Consider the following 21,967-nt stretch of genomic DNA (forward strand, 5'->3'; position numbering starts at 1 on the left):
GCTAATGTTTTGAGTTTTCAGGTAAATTATATTACTGGATATATTGAGCTTTTGAGCAACTATATTAAAATCTAAGATAACCTTTTCTTGATAACTTTTGATTATTCCACCAAATGTACTTTTATTATTGTGTTTTTGTATTTGAATGCCTAGAATTTCTTTGAAGTATTAACTTTTAACAAACTTTGTTTAAACTGAAACACAGAGCTTAGTGGCATCATATTAGGTTTTGTGACTTTACAGAACATTCGCAATTCTCTCCTTTTCTTTCCTTCTTTTTTTAAATTAGCGTGTTCTTTAAGGCTAGAGTCTGAAATTTAGTCTTGTCTCTCCATTTCTTAAAGATGTAAAGGTTGTGGTAAATATTTAAAGAGGAGCCCAGGCCACTTGTTACTACCAGCTTTGTTAAAATGGAAGAGCCTGCAACTTCCTAGGAATATTATTCCTACTTATTTCAAGTTTCAGATTTAACCACAATTTCTTTAAGACAGTGCTTTTGAACTGATAGTTTTTAAAATCATTGATTTTTTTTCAAGTGTTTAATTAGACTTTTTTTATATGCTGTATAGTTTTTTTTTAAGGTTCCCATTCGGTTTCTATGAAATATCTAGCTGTATGCTAAATGAATTACTTTTACTTACTTCTAACAATACCCTTTCAGGGTGCTTGGAATGTCATCATCATGAAAAATGAAGAAATAGCGTATTGGAAAGATTCAGTAACTTGCCCAAGATCATTTAAATATGAGGCTATCTCAAAGCATATACTTTTATTTTCTTAACTTTATTATTTTTATTTGATATTTCTACAATTTTGAAGAGCAATATTCTCTATATAGTGCCTTTATTCAGGGGAAGTAAAACATTGCAAGGTAATTATCAAACCATATCAAAGACATAAGTACTTTGTTCCTTCTTTTCCCTAACTATGTGTGTTAAGTAGCTTAGACCCGTGTAGGTTTAATTTGGCAAAGAAAATAAGCTTTATTACTTCTAAGAGGCAGAGAGAAAAGCAAAAATAAGGATTGACTTTTGAAAAAAATATTGGACTTTCGGATGTCCTGATGATAAACTCTTTTCATATATGCATCATCTTATGACTTGCAATGCTTTCCAATTTTTAACCTTGTACTTCTTCTTGCATAGAGCTCTCAGTATGTGCAGTGTGTTGCTGGGTGTCTGCAGCTGATGCTCCGGGTCAATGAGTACCGCTTTGCCTGGGTAGAAGCAGATGGGGTAAACTGGTGAGTACCCTTTTACTTTTAATGTAGAATATCATGTAAAAGCATCTCTCCTTGACATTTGCAAAGAAATTAATGCTATTAACCATCCAAAAGAAGTATTTGAATTTTTTTATATCTGTTTAACCATGGATTATGCTTTCATAGAAATCAATAACTCATAACTACCAGACGGAATGTTTCCCCTTTCTCTTGCTTGGTCTGGGCTATTATCGTGATAGAGCAAATTCCAGATATTCAGAATAGAAAAACATTTATAAAAGTATCTTGTGGCACATGCAGGCAAAAATCAGTTAGAAAAGATCTTAAACAGAAAAGAATGTGAATATAAGCCATTCTTTTTAATGCTATATAATTAGTCCATTCTTTGTGGGATTCTCATTTGCAGATCCAGAAACTTTGAGGAGCTGCCTTCTCAAGTTTAACAAATGTATTTTTACAGAGAACCCAGAAAACCTCAAAACACACAAATGAAATCCCCTTTACTACCAGAAAGCCAATTTATTTATTCTTAGTGAGAGATCTCACTGCTCTTAAACAGATAGTCTTTTCAGTTAATGAAGAAATTGTTTCTCTGTTGGAAAAATCTATGCAGGAAGCTAGTTCATTAAACTAGAAGTTTGCTTGGTGAGCAAGGCTATAGAGCAGGAAGAGTTGAATGAATGGTCCTGATGCTGTGTCATCAGGTACTAGTAGGCTGATGCGTCCATCTCAGTGTAGGGATATACCTGCCAAACATACCAGATACCCTAGATCTTCTCAGCCGATATTTGCATGCAGTTTCTTAGAGTGGGTTATTTCTGCAAATGGCTGTTCTTAGGAATTAATTGCATTTGAATTGTCATGAGCTACTCAGTAACCATCTACTCAATAAATTAGTTATATTAACATGAAAAATTTCAGTCTGTACTTATTTTAACCCTCAGTATGTCAGGAAAAATGGTCATCACAATTTACCATCTAGATTCTTTGCAAAATATATATTTCATCATTTTATGAATAATTGCTAGAATTAAGAATAAAGAGATAGTGAAAAACAATAATTAGAAATTTTAAAAAGAATTTTTTACATAGCATACCTTTTTGTAGTAAGTGAATTTAAGTGCATAAACATAAAAGATGAAAGAAACCATTGCATGTCTTTTTAGCAAAACGGAATGGTCCAGGTTCTTATTGCAAAATGTTTTTTAAAGTCTTTTATGTTTAGTAGCTAACTAGGTGAGAACACCATATTTCCTTTTTTCCTTTGAAATATATTGCTCACTCATTGATTCTTGAGTTTGAAAAAATGAATTTACAATACAGTCATCTGAAGACTCAGTTTGAGATTTCACTTATGTGACCAATTTCGTCACTGTTGTTAGAAATTGGAATGCTGTCTCTTTGCTTTCAACTTCTTATTCATCTAATAATTGTGAAATGCCTTTCACAGATAATTGTCATTATAGGCAGAAAATAAGTTCTGAATTCTCAGCTGTGTTCACACTGTGCTGGGAGACTCAACAGAAGGACTCAGAGACTTAGCATTTAGTTGTTCTCACGGCTACGATTTATTACAGAGACTGGGTAAGGATACACAGCTGGATCACAAGGGATAGAGTCACAGACTGAGTCTGGAGGCATCCATGTGAAGCTTCCTTGTGTGCTCTTTCTTCCACGAGGGGTCGCATAGCACACTCTTCCCCCAGCAATGAAAATGCAACAATATTTGTGTGAGGTTTCTGCCCAGGAAACCCACTAGGGACTCTGCCCCCACAGTTTATATTGGAGATTTGTCAGGTAGGCACCCTCTGCTTAGCAAAATGCCAGACTCCAGAAGGAAAGCAGGTGTTCAGCATAAACGTTGTGCAAACAGTTTAGGTATAGTGAGCCACCTGTATTATTTAGGGAAAGTTTTGTGTCAGTGTAGGGAACTGTTTCCAGTCAAATTCCTAGAAGCCAACCAAGGGCCAGCTTTGCAGGCAGACCTTTCTAGGGACAGCGGTCAGAGGACGATGATGTGAATAAAGATAGCCTACAGAGATGGTGTTTCCAGACTTTTTACCTTCTTAAAAAATGATGCAATATTTTGGGCAATACAGTAAAAAAGAATAATTATTTATTTCATTGTTATATTATCTTCCTAAGTAATTCCATTCTCTAATTTTCTTATAATTTTAATCTTTAAATATTTTTTAAGCATAGTTCAGAATAATGAATGAATAATGATGAAATAATATCTAGGATGATAAATACTGTAATTCTCCAAGTTCTAGATAACATAAAATTGCTAAGATCCCATAACATATCTTAGATGTAATGGGCCTGTATAATAATTGCAAAATAAATCGAATTTTATTCTATTAAACAAGACTTTTTTTGTTCTTTTTGAAGTGAGAATAAAAGACATGAAACAAATTTCTACAAACAGTTATAATTGCTCAAAAAATAAACTCAGAAACTAAAATTTGGTTCAGTAGACTCTAATGGTATACCAAGGCTAACCAAATGCTGCTGTCCTAATTACTGGCATACAGTATTTTGGAGAGGACAGTAAGCAATATTAACCTTTCAGTTTAGCAATAAGAGCAGGGATAAATACAATTTAGAATATTCCATGTTCAACCTACATATTTTGATATGGTAATGACCACTAAAAAGGTTAGCAGTGATCAGATAAATAAATAATAATATGTTAACTCATTGATAATACAGAGATTTAGAAAAGTCATTTAATCTTTTCATTTTTTTTAGGAAATAAAATATATACTTTCTACTTTTCCATTTTTTTTTGTTTAGGATTGAAAGTTTTCTTCTTATTTTTCTTTTCTGGTACTCCTCAAATCACAAGGGGAATGATGCGAGGAGAAAAAAATTTCAAGTGTAGCTTGTTTGAGGGGAGTAGAAGAGAACTGATGTTTTTAAAACCCCAGTACATTTTTATCTGCCTAGTTTTCTTTCTTTTGTGGTTAAAAAGCCTATAATATAAATGACAAACACTATTTCCAAATGTTTATATAGCTGTATAAGAACAAAAATATACTTTGCATTGTCTTGTGTATTGTTGACTTCACCAGAAAGTCTGATGATTAGCACTGATTTTTTAAAATACTGGTGCTAAAAGGGGCTTTTGCTGGGTAATTGCCTCCACAAATTCAGCTGGCATTTATGAACATAAATATACCCCAAGATTTGAAATATTTTGCAAGTATAAAGAAGTGTGTAAATGGAAGATTTTTTTTAAACATCAAAACATTGCATTATTGAGTGATGTTGCATGATGAGGCATAAAGTGCTCGTGGGTTGAAGAGAAGCAGCTAGCTAAAAATGGGCAAGTCAAGTAGTAAACTAGTTGCTTTTTCTCCTTACTCCCTGCATCACCTTGAGTTTTTTAAAAACTTTAATTAAAAAACAAAATAGAACACTAGTTATTTTGGCCTCATGGACTTTAGCCTTCTTTCTAAACTTGGATTTGACGATTATTTGTATTTTTCACGCTTTTTTCATAATGTTGTGCTATGTATTATGGAGATGCAAGGAAACATACATGGTCCTTGCCTCTAAGAAATTTACAATCTTGTTTCAAAAATAGTATTAAATACCTAACAAAGGTAGCATTTAGTGTTCTATAGGGTCATTTCATAACTTTTTTTCAGTGACTCTAACAATAACACTAAACTCACCAATTTGAGAGTGGTAGCAGAGACCTAAATGGTAATTAATGCCTGCTCGTTCTTCAGGTCTCAGCTCAAGGGCCACATCCTCTGGGAAGCCTTCCCTCCTATAGCATTAGACTCTTAAGTTCCTTGAGAGCATGGGCATTATCTGTTTTGCCCACCATTATATCCCCATGCCTTGCACTGTACCTGCCACATAGATCCTCAACACATATTTGTTAAATTACTATAGTTAGATTTTTCTTGGGCCTTCGTATCTCCTTAGTATACCCTTCATGCTCCACTGTATTCGGACTTACATAGGAGCTTTATTTTGCTTCATTAGGGTATTTCTTATGGTTAATATTTGGATTTCAAAGACTTACTCCTCTCTTTATAGAATCATGTATATCACAGACAGATTTTAAACTCTTTTAAACTTTTCTGCAGCATTCATCATGGTTGAGTACTCCTTCCTCTGAAACCTTTCTGTCTTCATTTCAGCAACAGTGTATTTATCCTGAGCTCTCCTTCACCCCTCTGGTCATTAAAAGTTTTTTATTTTAACAGAGATAGTTTAATGTGAACAACTATTAACTAAGTATACATTTGTTAACTAGGTTTCTGAAAACAAACAAAAGGACTCTCCTGTGTCAGAAAGGTAGGAAATGTAAATTCCCCCGAAGCTGGGTAACAAAGGTAGGAAGTTGCAATTACTAAATTTACATGCTTCAAGGAGGGGCTGCAAGAAGCTGCAGTATTGATCTTAGAGAGGGGAGTACTGCTCATCCAGAACTTATGTCCCTCAGCTCAGAGGAAGGGCCTCGTAGGTTCAGACCCAGACAGCTGATGCTGGTGTCTCTGAGGGTGAGCAGTGGAGCTTGTTCTCCCAGAGCAATTGCAAAATGAAGTCAACTGCTGCCACAGGAAAGAATAGTTGCTGCCAGGATGAAGAAATGTAGAAGTGATACTTAAACAGGAACAGGAAGCCAACAGGAGAAAGTTCCTCTTCCCTATCCTTGCAGTCATCCTCTAGCACCCCCTATTGGCAGAGCCAGCTGGTAAAGCAGAAATGTGGCTGAAAGTCTCAGCCACAGCATGGCAAAGTGAAGTGTAGAAGGCTTACCTTAATAATGGGAATAATCAGAGAGCAAAGGAAACCAGGTATCAGCATACTAATGGGATAAAGTTACATGATTTTACAGCTGTTGAAATACTGACATCAATATTACATAAAAACAAGTCTTACATAACAACACAAAGTAGAAAAGACTCAAGGGAGAAATCATGCATGAGAAAATTAAGGGCAATTCATCATATTTATAACTATATACAATCACAAAAATGGAGAAATGGCACAAATATCAACCTTTCACTAAGTAATTACAGATTATAAAATTAAATTTAAAATTTATATCAATAGAGTTATTTTTTAGAGTGGTTTCAGGTTTATTGAAAATTGAAAACACGGAGAGTTCCCACATATACCTGCCCTTCCATAGTTTTCCTTGTTGTTAACATCTTGCATTAGCGTGCTACATCTGTTCCAATTGATAAACTAATATTGACATGTTCTTATTAACTGAGGTCCGTAGTTTACATTAGGGTTCATTCTTTGTGTTGTACATTCTGTAGGTTTTGAGTTCCCCTTATTCCCTCTGGTCATTTTTTAGTGTTCTACTTCAATGGTTTCTATCCTTTGTTGTGTGAATGTAGGCAATCCCCAGGGACATTTTCTTAGTGCTCTTCCTTGGTGTAACCTTTATCATTTTCATTTAGCTTTCCCAGTTTTCTTATCAGTAAAATGGGAGGTTGAACCGGAACCTTCTGAGGTTCTAACCCCCAAATTCAGTGATTAGTATGTCAAGTTTAGATTCATAATGGCTTTTTCCAAACTCATCCCCTCTTTTCTCTGAGTTTTCTGAATATTTTTACAGCTGTAAATGATCCTCTTGGTCATCCAGACCCATATCTTGACGTAACATATGACTTCAGTAAGATGTACATCCATCGTGTCACCAAGTCCTGTTGATTTTAGCTTCTATAATGTCTGTCAGATTTTTTTTTACCATTTCTTCTGTTGTATTGCAAGTCCGTGTTCCCTTTCTCATTGCTTCCTTGCAGCAATTGCTGCTGCTTGCTGAAGTCCCATGTCTTTTGGAAAGAAGGTTAAGTGAAACTGTGCTGCAAATGGCCCCCTGTGAGTAGCAATCTAGCTTGCTTGTTATTGCTGGTAGAAAAGAAACTGAGGACATAATTGTGTTCCATTAGTGCAAAAAGAATAATCAATTATTTCTTCTTTTTGCACTGTCACATTTAATGTTTTCTTAATGTGTGTTCCTTTTCAGCATAATGGGAGTTTTGAGTAACAAGTGTGGCTTTCAACTCCAGTATCAAATGATTTTTTCAATATGGCTCCTGGCATTCAGTCCTCAAATGTGTGAACACCTGCGACGCTATAATATCATTCCTGTTCTGTCCGATATCCTTCAAGAATCTGTCAAAGAGAAGGTGACACGAATCATCCTTGCAGCATTCCGTGTAAGTGTTTTGTGGTATTTTTTTGTGGTGTGTGTGTGTGTGTCTATGTGTGGCATTTTCACTGTGGAGTATATTTGGGGCTTTTAGTGGGTGGGAAAAGTTGCTTGTTTTCCATATAGTTATGAAACTATGGTATATTGGTGAAGATAGAATAAAATATCACTAATTTGTATTTATTGGGAGGGGAGGAACCCATTTAAATGAATGAAAATGCATGAGTTATAGAATGCTTGTAAGGAAATGTAATTGTATTACATTCAGATAGAGGAAGTCCCTTTTCATTGCAGTGTGTTTCAAGAGAACCTAATTGATGTTTTTCTCTTATGAGCCATTATTGTAATATGAAGTTCTTATTTCAGATTCTGATTTACTTGAATACTAGCAGTATTTCTGAGGCAGCTATAAAGAGCTATAATGATTTTGAACAGTGAAGTTATTCTATTAGGATATTAGAATTTTGGAGATTATCTAAATCAGCTTTCTCCCTTGAACAGATGAGGGAGTTGAATACAAGAAGCGAGCTGAGCTAGTATCTGAATCCAAGGTCTTTTGTCTGTCAGACAATTGTAACAGAATAAAGTATTGTTAATTGGTTACCAAGAACCAATGTATTTGCTATAACAATTGCCCGTTGATAATTTTGTTAGTTGCTTTAGGATTTAAGTGGGCTTCTGAGGAATGGCTTGGCTGACCTAGTGTCTTTTAAGGATGCTGCCCAAGAGTAATAATAGTGAGCATATCTCATATAGTGCTTACATGGTGCCATGCATCATTCTAAGGCTCTCCATTTGTTAACTCATTTAATGCATACCACAGCCCTATTAACATGCCAATTATTGTTGTTATTGTTAGTATATTGATAGCATTAGTGTTAGTGTTGGTCTTCTCCCCATTTTACAGATGAGAATCTGAGGCAGAGATGTCATGTTGCAGGTAGGTGGTAGACATGCAAATCCAAGTTAGCTGCTTCAGATTGTGCTTTTAACCATTATCTGTTATCAAGCTTTCTTTAAATAAACAACAACAAATCAAAAGTAAAAAGTAGTACAGATATATTGCAGAAATTTAAATAGTATCATTACATTTGCCAAATGTAACTAACATCTTTCTGATTTTTCTAAGCTTGTAGAAATAAATATATAAACAGGTGTGTATTCTCTTTTGTATTTAAAAAATAAAAATGGCATCACATGATAAATACTGTTCTATATTTTATTCTTAATGATATATAATGAATATATGTTCATTTTTATATGCGTAGTTCTTTAGTGTGTGTTTTTTTAATGGCTGTAGTCTGCTGTGCTGAGTAAAGTGGTTTATTTAACCAATATTCTATTGTTGGGCATATAGGGTGCTTCTAGTTTCTTTTACATATATTTACCCACTTTGATGACTATTTCTGTTGGGTATGGTTCTAGAGATGGAATTGCTGAGTTAAAGAATATACTTTTTTACAGTTTTGATAGCTAATATCAAATCATCTTTCAGAGATATGCAAATTTACATTTTTGTCAACTATATTTTGGAAGTACATGTTTTCCCATTCTTTCACTTGCATGTAATATAATCTTTCAATTGTCACAAAAATTAAGTGAAAAAAGAAATCATTTTCTTAAATTTGTATACTGTTAATGAGTGAAGCTGAAAATATTTTAATATTTTTATCAGCTATTTATAGTCTTCCTATAAATTGCTTATTCATAACATTTGTCACATTTTAAATTTTAAAATTTGATGTGTAGGAAATCTTTTCCAGATATTCATAGTTAATAATAGTAATAGCTAATGTTTATTGACAGTTTATTCTGTGTCAGGCACTATTTTAATTGCTTTAAATGTATTATGCATTTAATCTCCCAAGAACTCCATGCAATGGGCGCTAGGCCACAAGAGGTTAAGTAATTTGCTGAAATAGCCAGGAAGCAGCAGAGCTGTAATTGAAACTCAGGCAGTATGACTCATGCTCTTAACTATCATGCTAACCTTTCTTTGATGTTAAGAATAATAAATGTCATAATTTATTGAGTGATTTTCATGCATTGCCTTATTTAATCTTTATGATAATTCAATAGCTGCTATTATTATTTTTATTTTATCTATGAGGAAACAAAGACTTGGAGATTAATTTCTCAGTGAGTAAGTGATAGGTCTGGAATTTCTGTGAGATTTGCGTGGCTCCAAAGCTGTGTTCTTAGCCATTCTGTCATTCTTTTTTTTCTTGGTGCATTTTCTCAGGAACCTTAAGAGTGGCATTAAAAGGAGAGAAAACCATGAAAAGGAGAACCATAAGTCATGCGAGAGAGGAATTCAGATTCCTTTGCTGAAAATACCAGTTGAAAGCATTAAACCCCATGTTTTCTCTAGCTGCCTAACAAAGTTGAACAAATGACTAAAGGCATTGAAAAGTGTAGTTCAGTGTAAATTCCATTGAAAGAGTGGAAAGTGAAATAAAAGTGTGAATTGCTAGATATAATTAGTGCCAGTCAACTAACTGTTGACCAAGTGTTGCTCTTTGTATTAGATTTGCTTTGATTATCCTTATTTATAAAAAGTAACATTCAATTTCATTTAAAAATTGTTCTGTGACCTTTGAGAGGTTTACTCTTAAGATAGGTAACTGTGGTACTTCTCTGCCTCAGTGTATTGGCTCTGCCATTAGTTTTTCTAGCAAACTCTCTATCTGAGGTAAATTTCAGTCTTGTCCAGATAAAATAATCAAGTCTTAAATCTTCATAGGTTGTATTAATTAGTACTCTGAAGTATTTTATAGCCAGACTGAATGTATTTTTTCTTCTACTTGAGTGTTTCATTTTCTGTATTCTTATTTAGTAAAGATGAAAAATTCTAGAAATAGTCTTCTGACAGTTTCCTTCTATTGCTAGACTTCAGTTTAATTCACAAACAAGTCTTGAATCCCATTTATAATCCAAGCCCATTGTGCTAATCATTAGGGAACACAAATGCCCAAGATACAACTTGACACCAAAGGGCTTATTGTTTAGTGAAGACAGAATATGTAAATAAACAGTTTCAATGCAATGCAATGATAAGTAATGTACAAGAATAAAAGTAATATAAAAGAGGTAGAGGGTAAGAATAGGGGGTTTTAGGAAAAGCTTCAGAGAGGAGAAGGCTTGAGTTTTTTGAAAGATACATAGGAGTTTTTTAGAAGTGCAGAGGTGGAGAGAGGTTGATAAATGTTAACAAGTGAAGAAAAATTGTCAGTAATTTGTTCTTGTAGAAGGATTGATTATTGCCTTCCTGTCCCCCCACTCCAACACTGAAGTGAATGTTAAGGGAATAAATGGTGCACGTAAGTCTGGCTCTTGAAGATACAATCCTGGTATTTGTGACCATTTGCTTCTGAAGGAACAGACTTGGCTGTGTGACATGGAGCTTTTGCTTTGCTGATCTCTGTTACCATTCTGGGCATTGAACTGGTGGGATAACATAAATCTTTCAGCCATCCTGTATTGACTCACTCTGACGTGTATTCATACTTGTGGGACATTACCTCCAAAGCCAAGTGTCTTTGAGTAACACGCTGTCAGATCTATGTTTGTTGCTTCGTTGTGTTCTCTGCTCGCTCTGATGGAGCATGAGTAAAAGCCGATTCTGCTTTTATGTTTTATTCTCTATGGTCAAATGTGAATGATGTCTTTTTAGCTTGATATATTCATTTTTTGGACAGCTTAAAACTCCTCCTATTTGTCTTTGTTTTGAGTTTCTCCCTTGTCTTTCTTCCTTTCTGTCCTGATATAGTCACAGGAGCCTTTAGTTTGTTAAACTCTTCTATTCCAAATTAACCATCTACCATTTAAGAAAATGGAGATAGTTCGATCTTTTTCATGCTTTTAAAAATAATATGGTCTTATGGTTAAAAAATAAGATAGTATAGAAAAACATTAAGAAAAATGTATGAATTAAACATAGTATCACTCCCAGATACAGAAGCCTGTTGATATTTTGATACCTGTAATTTATAATTTTTGTTCCCTTCCCACATGGAAGAATCAACTCTGAATGAATTACATTGGGCACAGAAAGGCCGAATAGTTAATTAAGTTTATTGGGGTAACATTGGTTAATACAATTAAGACTGAATAGTTAGGAGTCTTAATTCTCGCGAGATCATACATTACATCAATTATTACGAAGTACGTGTATGATCAGGCTGGTTGTGTTCATGCCTGGCATGTATAGGGGAAGTCAGGTTTGCTGTGCTCTTGGGCTGGCCTCTGTACCTTCAGCAGGTTCCTTAGTCTCTCCATGCTTCAACTTTGTTCATGTATGTGTGGTGAGAGTAATATCTGTCTTAAGTCAGTCATTGGACTTTACATATGTTAATGCCTTTTGAGAAAATAATTGTTGGCTAAATGAATACTTGGCATATATTAGGCCCTCAATAAATATTTGTGAGTGTATGAGGGAGTGAACAAAAACACTGAAATAAAAGTAGAAAAATCTTCTATGGGAGTAGAGTAGTGGTATTGAATTTACAGATATTTTTATTGGTTTATTGTTTGAGTTAAATTTCTTTTAAAAATTTTGGCTGCTTTTGTTTGATTTCCATATTTAAAATTATGATGATAAAATTTTATGACACCTATTTGCTTGAAGCTGCTTTCACATTGAGAATGAACTTACCTCAAAGTCTCCTGCATCTAGTTTTCATGAGTATGTTAAGATTACGATATTAGAGTTTGTTAAAATAATCCACTTAAAACACATCTCAGAAAGCAAGACTACAGAGAGTCTCTACTTTCTGTTAGCACATAGACTTTTTTTCTAAATTGGAAGCTGCTCATAAAGTTGGCATGAAAACTTCGGAAAATAAGATATATTTTATAATTGCTAAACTGTTAGGAAAGGTAGTTACCCTTGACTCAGTGTTTTTGCAATTAGATGTTTATTATGTCTTAGGTTATTTTTATTTTTTTTTCTTTGTATGACTTTTACTTCTGGGAAACAGAAAGATCATTTGCCTAAGTAATTAACATGGAAGTGAGTAGTATTTTTTTCAGTTTATAGCTACTTATCCTTTTTTGTGTGTTATATTTTTTTTCAGTTAAAAGATTATAAGTATTTATCATAAAATTACTCCTTTTAGTAATTTATTAATAAGGTAACTTGTTTGCATAGGGTAAAATATAGATGTGGGAAACAGGTGCTATAGAAGTCAAGGTTTGATTTTAGCTATTCTGTTGTTTCAAAGATCATCTCTACACTTGTCTTTTTCCCTGTTTTGATAAATTTACCTGGGTTTTTTATAAGTATTATTTAGATAATATAGTAAGTGCTGTGAGATTTAATCTAAAGCTCAGCATAAGGTGCTTTAAACCTAATATATATTTTATAGCTATTCTATCAGATCTTCCCATGGACTCCATAGACTTTGCTTAATATTTTGTCCCTGCCTAGTTTCTTCTCCCTTCTAATGATTTTTATTTTATATTATTATTTTGTAAAATAAAAGGGTCATTGGAAGCAGGTATCTCTATTATTGTTATACAGTTGACCCTTGAACAACACGAGATTGAACTGAGTGGATCCTTACATGTGGATTTTAAAAAATAAATCGGAAAAATATTTGGAGATTTGCGACAATTTGAAAAAATCACAGACAAACCACGTAGCCTAGAAATGCTGAAAAAATTAAGAAAAAGTTAGATATGTCATGAATGCATAAAGTATATGTAGATACTAGTCTATTTTATCATTTACTACCATAAAGTATACACAAATATGTGTTAATAGACTGTTTATGTTATTGGGTAAGGCTTCTGGTCAACTGTAAGCTATTAGTAGTTAAGTTTTGGGGGAATCAAAAGTTAAAATCCAATTTTTGATTGCCTGAGGGATTACTGCCCCTAACCCTGGAGTTGTTCAAGGGTCAACTTTATATTAAGTTTGACATATTAGTTATCCTACCTTTCAGCTATTTCCTCTCTCTTTCTCTCCCTCCCTTCCCTTCTTTCCTTACCTTACCTTTCCTCTTCCTCCCCATTCCCCATTCATGGAATATCTGTTCACCTGTCAATGCACTGGATGTTTACTGAAGACCGGCAATGTGTTGTTAGTTGCTGAAGGTATGGAAAGATGACTATGACAGGACACATTTTCTAAGGGATGTTGTATTTTGTTTAAATCTTTGTCTTTCATGAAGTTTTACCATGAAGAATGTTTACAATATACAAAGCTCAAAAAGTCACAAGACATTTAGAGCCTGACTGATATTCTTAGCTTTTCTTTTGACCTGATTTGGGAGCTCTCTAGATTGATCATCTATTTTTTTATAGAAAGTTCAGAAGTACAATAGAATAGCTCTTTTCAAATTTTCCTTTCAGCATGGTTTTTAGAAAGAGTGTAGGCTCCAGAGTGGACAGATCTAGATGTGAATTCCAGCATTAGATTGTTGGGAGAGTGGCTTCAACTCTCAACAAATGCAATATTTCATCTTTTTTATGACCTATAGTATTCCATTGTGTATATGTACCACATCTTCTTTATCTAGTCATTCACTGAAGGACACTTAGGTTGTTTCTATGACTTGGCTATTGTTAATAATGCTGCAGTGAACATAGGGGTACACATATCTTTACAAATAAGCATTTTCAAATCATTTGGGTAGATACCCACAAGAGAGATTGCTGAGTCATATGGTAGCTCTATTCTTAGTTTTTTGAGGAATCTCCATAGTATTTTCCATAGTGGCTGTACCAGTTTACATTCCCGCCAGCAGTGTAGACTGTTCTCTTTTCTCCACATTCTCTTCAACACTTGTTATTTCTTGTCCTGTTGATAATAACCATTCTAACAGGTGTGATGTGGTATCTCATTGTGATTTTGATTTGCATTTCCCTTGTAACTAGTGATGTTGAGCTCTTTTCATGTATCTGTTGGCCATCTATATGTCTTACTTGGAAAAGTTGTCTATTCAAGTCCTCTGCCCATTTTTTTAATCAAATTGTTTGTTTTTTATTGTTGAGTTATATTAGTTCTTTATAGTTTTTGGATATTAGCCTATTATCAAGGTATCATTTGAAAGTATCTTCTCCCATTCAGTTGGTTGCCTTTTTGTTTTGTTCATGGTTTCTTTTGCTGTGCAGAGAAGCCTTTTAGTTTGTTGTAGTCCCATTAATTTATTTTTGCTTTTACTTTCCTTGCCTTGGTTCACAAAAACCTCGTTGAGACCAAGATTCATAAGCCTAGTTTCTCTGTTTCCTTCTATTTATTTTTTTATTTCAGGTTTTGAATATTCAAGTCTTTAATCCATTTTGAGTTAATTTTTCTGTATGGTGTCAAATAGCAGTATAGTTTCATTCTTTTGCATGTGGCTTTCCAGTTTTTCCAACCTATTTATTGAAGGGATTTACCTTTCTCCATTGTATGTTTTTGGCTCCTTTGTTGAACATTAGTTACCCTATATGTGTGGGTTTGTTTCTGGGTTTTCAGTTCTGTTCTGTTTTTTTTGCGTGTGTGTCCATGTGTCTCTTTTTCTGCCAATACCATACTGTTTTCACTACCATAGCATAGTAGTATAGTTTGAAGTCAGGGAGTGTGATACCTCTGGTTTTGTTCTTTTTTCTCAGGATTGGCTTTGATATTTGGGTTTTTTTGTGGTTCCACACAAATTTTAGGATTTGTTGTTTTATTTCTGTGTGAAATGCCATAGAGATTTTGATGGGGATTATACTAAATCTGTATATTGCTCTAGGCAATATGCCATTTTAACAACGTTAATTCTTTCCTTCCATGAACATGAAAATTTTTCCATTTCTTCGCTTTCTTCAGTTTCTTCCATTTCTTCAATTTCTTTCAACAATGTCTTGTAGTTTTCAGTGTACAGGTCCTTCACTTCCTTTGTTAAGTTTATTTCTAGGTATTTAATGCTTTTTGTTGTAATTGTAAATGAGATTGTTTTATTCGTTTCTCTTTCTGATATTAGTATATAGGAACGCAACAGATTTTTGCATTTGATTTTATATTTTGCAACTTTACTGTATTTGTGTGTTTTTCTAATAGTTTTTTGGTGGAGTTGTTAGGGTTTTCTATATATAGAATCATGCCATCTGCAAATAGTGATAGTTTTACTTTATTCCCAATATGGGTGCCTTTAATTTCTTTTTCTTGCCTAAAGCTTTGGTTTGGACTTCCACTACTATGTTGAATAACAGTAGTGAAAATGAACATCCTTCTTTTGTCCCTGATCTTAGAGGCAAAGCTTTTAGTTTTTTACCATTGAGTATGATGTTGCTGAAGGTTTGTCATATATGGCCTGTATTATGTGGAAGTACTTTCCTTACATGCCCATTTTATTTATTTATTTATTTATATCATAAATGGATATTGTATCTTATCAATTGCTTTTCTGCATCTGTTGATACAATCATATGATTTTTATCTTTTACTTTTTTTACTATGGTGTATCGATTGATTTGGGGAAGTTGAACCAAATTGGCATCCCTGGAATGAACCCCACTTAATTATGATTTATGAGTCTTTTAATGTATTGTATTCAATTTGCCACTATTTTGTTTAGGATTTTTGCATCAGGCTCATCAGAGATATTGACCTGTAACTTTCTTTTTTTGTGTTGCCCTTGCCTGGTTTAGGTATCAAGGTAATGTTGGCCTCGTCAAGGATAGCTATTAACTCTTCTTTGAATGTTTGTTAGGAGTCATCAGTGAAGCCATGTAGTCCTGGACTTTTGATTTTGGGGATGTTTGTGATTACTATTTCAATATTCTTACTAGATTTTCCTTTTTTCATGATTCAGTCTAGGAAGGTTGTCTACTTCTAAGAATTTGTCCATTTCTTCTATATTATTGAATTTATAGTATTCTTGTTTAACCCTTTGCATTTCTGTGGTGTCTGTTGTAACTTTTCTTTCATTTCTGATTTTATTTATTTGATTCTTCTCTGTTTTCCTTAGTAAGTCTAGCCAGAGGTTTGTTAATTTTATCTTCACAAAGAACCAGCTCTTTGTTTCATTAATTTTTTCTATTGTCTATTTGTTCTTATTTATTTATTTATTTATTTATTTATTTATTTAATTTTTGTTCTCACTCTGGTTTTTATTATTTCCTCCTTTCTACTGACTTTGGGTTTCATTTGTTCTTCTTAATCAAGTTCTTTAAGGTGTAATGTTAGATTGTTTATTTGAGATTTTTCTTTTTTCTTGAGGTTGGTCTATAGTATTATAAACCTAACTCTCAATAGTGCTCTTTCTGTATTCACCAAATTTTGCTTGTCGTTTTTTTCTTGTTTCTCTATTTTTTGATCTTTTATTTTTTTACCCAATAGTTGTTCAGAAGCATGTTGTTTAATCTCTACATATTTGTGTTTTTTCCAGCTTTCATATAGCTAATTTAGTATCGTACTATTGTGGGCAGAAAATATGTTTGATATGATTTTATTCTTCTTAATTTTATTGAGAGTAGCTTTGTGCCCCAACATATGGTCTGTTTTTCAGAATGGTCTGTGTGTACTTGAGGGAATACATGTTTTGTCATTTTCAGACATAAAGTTATAAGTATTAATTAGTCCATTCGATCTAATGTGTCATTTAAGGCAGATATTTCCTTATTGACTTTCTGTCTGCATGATCTATCCATTGTTGTAAGTAGAGGATTCAGGTCCCCCACTATTACTGTATTTTTGTAGTTTCTTCCTTTTGGTCTGTTCGTAGGTTCAGTGCATAAATTATTAAGTGTTATATTTTCTTGTTGGATTATCCTCTTTATCCTTATTAAATATCCATCTTTGTTGCTATCTCTTTTTAAATCTTGGAATCTGTTTTGTCTGATATAAATGCTGCTACACCCACTTTTCTCTGGATACCATTTGCTTGGAATATTATTTTCTATCTGTTCACTTTGAGCCTGTGTTTTTCTTTGGAGACGAGATGAGTATCCTGCAGGCAAGATATAATAGAGTCTTATTTTTTACTCCATCCCTCTACTCTGTGCCTTTTGATGGATGGGTTCATTCCATTTACATTCAGGGTGATTATTTATATATGAAGACTTACTCCAGCCATTTTAGCTTTTGTTTTCTGGTTGCCCTTTATCTCCATTGTTTCTTTTCCCTTTGATTCTGTCTACCATTTTAGTTTGGCTGTTTTCTATGTTTTTTTTTTACCCCCTCTGTTTCCTCTTTTTTATGTTTTGTGTCTCAGCTCTGGATTTTTGTTTTGTAGTTACGATTAGTTTTGTGTAAAATGTTTCAAATATACAATATTCCTTTTTCTTTAATCGTATCTTATGCTCATTTACCCATACATGTTTAGTCCTTTTACTCCTCCTGTATTATAATTTTGTTGTCACTAATTATCTTTTTATGCTGTGCATTCATTACCAGATCTCATTAGTTATTGTTATTTTTTAATGCCCTCTTCCTCCCTTTTGATACTTATGTTATAATTAAGTGTTGAATATCCTATTCTGAAGTAGAGTTGCAGTTTTCTACTTCTGTCTGTAAGTCTTCTCAAAGTTTTTTAAATGTTTGTCTTTGTTTTTGGTAGAAGATCTTTCAATATGTCTTGTAGTGCAAGTCTTGTGGTAGTAAATTCTCTCAGGTTTCTTTTGTCTGTGAAAGCTTTTATTTCTTCTTCATCTCTAAATGATAACTTTGCTGGGTACAGTATCCTTGATTGATGGTTCCTCTCTTCAATATTTTGAATATTTCCTTCCACTCTTTCTGAGCTTGTAATGTTTCTGAATCTGATGATAATCTAAGGAGGTTTCCTTTGTAGGTTACTATCTTTTTTCTTCCTGGCAGCCTTGAGAATTCTCCTTTGTCATTAATTTTTAACAGTTTGAACAAAACGTATCTTGGAAAGGTCTTTTTGCATTGATATAATTAGATGTTCTGTTAGTTTTCCCTTCTAAAGTCCAGTTCTTTCCATAGGCTTGGGAAATTCTCATCAATCATTTCTTTGTGGAGGCTCTCTTCTCCCTTCTCCCTCTCTTTTCCTTCTGATATACCCATTATCCTTATGTCGCTCTTTCTAATGAAGTCAGATAGTTCTCATAGAGTTCTTTCACCATTTTAAATTCTTAGTTCTCTCTCTTCTTCCTCTTGGGTCATTTCTAGACTTCTGTTCTCTTGCTCGCTAATTTTCTCTTCCATCTGGCCTGCTCTATTTCCAGTGCTCTCTAATGCATTCCTCATTTCATGTATTGAGTTCTTCAGCTCCAGAATTTCTGTTTAGTTCTTTTTTATAGTTTCAGTCTCTTTGGTAATGTACTCCTTTTATTCATTTATTCTATTCCTGAGCTCATTGAATTGCTTTTCTGAGTTCTCTTTTCTCTCATTGAGCTTCCTCATAACTGCAGTCTTAAATTCTCTGTCGTTTAAATCACAGTCGTCCATGACTTTGAGTTTGATTGGAGACTTTTCATTTTCTTTCTGTGCTCACATGTTACCTTGGTTGTTCATGGTATTCATTAGATCATTTCTCTGATTTCATGTTTGAGGTAATGAACTCTTCCCTTGTTTAGATATTATTTTGTTCCAACAATTTAGCAGGTTGAGAGAGAGGGAGTAATTTCTTTTGTTTTTTAGTGAATGATGTTATAGTGCCAGTTTTCATTTTATTTTACCTGCACTGTTTCTGCCTCTGGATTTGTGGTTAAGGAAAATGCCACATACCCATGGGATGGTGAATGTCTCCTCTGTGACCAGCTCACCTCAGTTACAGGGAAGCACTATGGTGGGAAAATGTGTTGGATGGCGGAGAACCGGTTTTGTGAGTTCTCAGTGCTGCTTTCCTTTTACTAATGGTCCCTGGCTCTGCTGTGTTTTTGGAAGCATCTCCACTGCTTCTACTGGGCTCTGTTTGGATGAGTAGGGCAGGGGAGTTAAGTTTGGGATTTGCAGGACCTCCCCCTTGCCAGCAATATCTATTGGCACCACTGTGCTGTTTAAGGTTTCCCAGCTACCTCTTCTAGGGTCTGCCAAGATGGGGAGGTGAAAAGGGAGATGCCTTTTTTGAGAGGAACAGTGCTTCTGCCCCTTACATTCCAGGCCGTACTGTGAGGGCTGCAGCCTGAGTTCTCCACCACTACCACATTCACTGGAGCCAAGGTGGGCACAAGCTGTGTCCATGACTACTATCTCTACTTTTTCCCCCATCCTATTATTTCCCTTACTTTTTCCAATACACCCACCTTCAGATTTACTGATGCGTGATCCTTCAAGCATTTATGTGTGTTGAGCAAGGCATCCTTTGTCGAGTTATGGTCCGACTTGTAAATTTAAGGGGAGAAACAAAGGAGTCTTCTCAATCTACCATGATTCTGGTGACATATTCTCTGGACTTCTGTTTTCTAATATGGATTTTAGATTATTTAAAATAGACCCAAACTATTGGCAGGAACATTAGCTTTTTGGACTCTCCTGTGCTAAATTTGGTACAATACAATCTTTAGGCGAATATAGTGAGGATTGAAAATTAGAAGGACATCTTTAATGTACACATATGAGTTAAAGTTGAGCCATTAAGGACATAGTAAAGCCAGTTGATTTAGACTATCAAATAAGTGAAAAAAATTATGTGTTCTTTTTTAAATTTATCGTTCTCAAATTCCTATCAACTTTAAAAAGATTTCGCTGATAAGGCTGTTTAAGTGTGGTCTACTTAGATTTTTTTTTCCCCCACATCCTGAAACTCAGGAAGGAAATTTTTTGTACTGAAGTCTTTTTAAGAAGCTTGCCGAGCTGCTATGACCTGAAGAAATCTAACAGCTACTAATTATTTTTTTTCTCTTTGGCTGGATGAGTTTTATTTTTGAAAATATCAGTCTCACTTATTCATAGCAGTTGCTGAACTCCAGGTCTCTAAAAATGTTAAATTATTGGTTAAATTGATTTGTCAATCTTTAGTTCCTAAAATTAAAATGTTTTGAGGCTGTGACTGAGAAAGACATTAAAGATAATATTCGTTGTCTAGAGTTTTATATATTGTGTTTTATTTCTCATTTTGTCTCTGCTTAATCAAGAACCTACCTTATACATCAGATAATAAGATAAATCATATTTTTACAATTATGTGATTGTCAGCAGAAAGCCTTAGAAAGAAATAACATCAAATTGAATTTTCATTAGTTATATTAATCATAATGTTTAAATTTCACACCCACACACACATAGACGCATGGACAGACATGTGTATAAATACATCCTGTGCAGGCAGTTCATAGTCATAAACCTTTCAAAGAGGCCCACTCTAATTTGAGTGTATGAGGGCTGTTTTGCCCACTGCTTTGGCATGGAAATATTGCTGTCAAGAAATTGTATTCCTAAGTCTATCCCTCATTCCTTATTTCAGGAATTTCTCAGTCTTACTTATTAGATGTGAGATTTGGATAAGGTCTAGTAAAACAGACATTTTTAATCTTGGGGTGAGTCCTTTAATCTAGTGATACTTCTAGTGTGGTCTACCTGTCAGTCTAGTTCTATGAATTGTTTGTTTGAAGCCTGCAATGGATAAGTATAGAAAGTGAGGGTAAGCATTTAGAAACTTACAGTAATTTGACTGAATAATTGTATGTCTCAAATTTAATATTATAAATTTGAGCTTGTATTTTGCATGTCTTTTAAAATTTGTTTTCCTATAAGTTCATTTTTATTATATTTTATAAAAGTAATTCATGACTGAATGGAAATTAAACAAAGCTGGTCTTCACCACAGATAATTTGAGAAACACTGCTTTAACATATATTTTACGAGGCTACCAGTTTGGGTGAAGGAAGGATCTGAATTGTCACTTGATTTCACCTTGTTCTTACTGTAGTCAAGATCCCTCTGCACCATTTCTTGGACATAGGCCAAAATGACAGCTACACTTTTGATTTTGTTGAGGTGAAAATGCCATTGAGTTTTTAAAGGACAGAGAAAGACAGATATATATGATTTCACTTATACGTGGAATCTAAAAAACAAAACAGAGGAACAAATCATAAAACGGAAATAGACTCATAGATACAAAGTACAAACTGATGGTTGCCAGAGGGGAGGAGTGTTGGGGAATGGGCAAAAAACGTGAAGGGGATTATAAGAGGTACAAAGTTCCAGGTATAAAATAAGTCATGGGGATGTAATAGAGAATATAGTCAATAATATTGTAATAACTATGTATGGTGACAGGTGTTACTAGACTTATTGTGGCGATCACTTTGTAAAGTATATAAATATTGAATCACTATGTTTAACACCTGAAATATAATATTGTATGTTACTACTACTACTACTACTATTACTACTACCACCACCACCACTACTGAAATATAATATTGTATGTTACTACTACTACTACTACTACTACTACTACTACTACTACTACTACTAAAGAGTACCTTGCTATCAGATTTTGTAGGTTTGTTTCTGGCAAATTTAGTTTAAGTATTTTCAATCTTATTTATGACTGAGTTATAGCCCATCGTTTGTATGTACCAGTTCTTTATCCATTCATCTATCTATTTACCATCACTGCATTTCTCTCTTCTTTCCTGGTCAGCTTTCGATTTGGCAGTGTCATTTCTCGTC

The 21,967-nt window shown here is 34.0% G+C and overlaps 1 protein-coding gene across 6 annotated transcripts in view; it reads left to right on the forward strand.

Moving 5' to 3' along the window:
- Positions 1–21,967, forward strand: part of ATP6V1H (ATPase H+ transporting V1 subunit H) — a 116,966-nt gene that overhangs the window by 29,833 nt on the left and 65,166 nt on the right. For all 6 annotated transcript variants that reach the window (XM_039868940.1, XM_039868944.1, XM_039868942.1 and 3 more), the window contains 2 exons: positions 1,146–1,243; positions 7,224–7,416. In XM_039868940.1, coding sequence (XP_039724874.1) covers positions 1,146–1,243; positions 7,224–7,416 — 291 coding nt within the window. The remainder of the gene's footprint in view (positions 1–1,145; positions 1,244–7,223; positions 7,417–21,967) is intronic.

This window comes from Pteropus medius, unplaced genomic scaffold (genome assembly GCF_902729225.1).
Source record: "Pteropus medius unplaced genomic scaffold, Ma_sr-lr_union100, whole genome shotgun sequence".
NCBI classification, from domain to species: Eukaryota; Metazoa; Chordata; class Mammalia; order Chiroptera; family Pteropodidae; genus Pteropus; species Pteropus medius.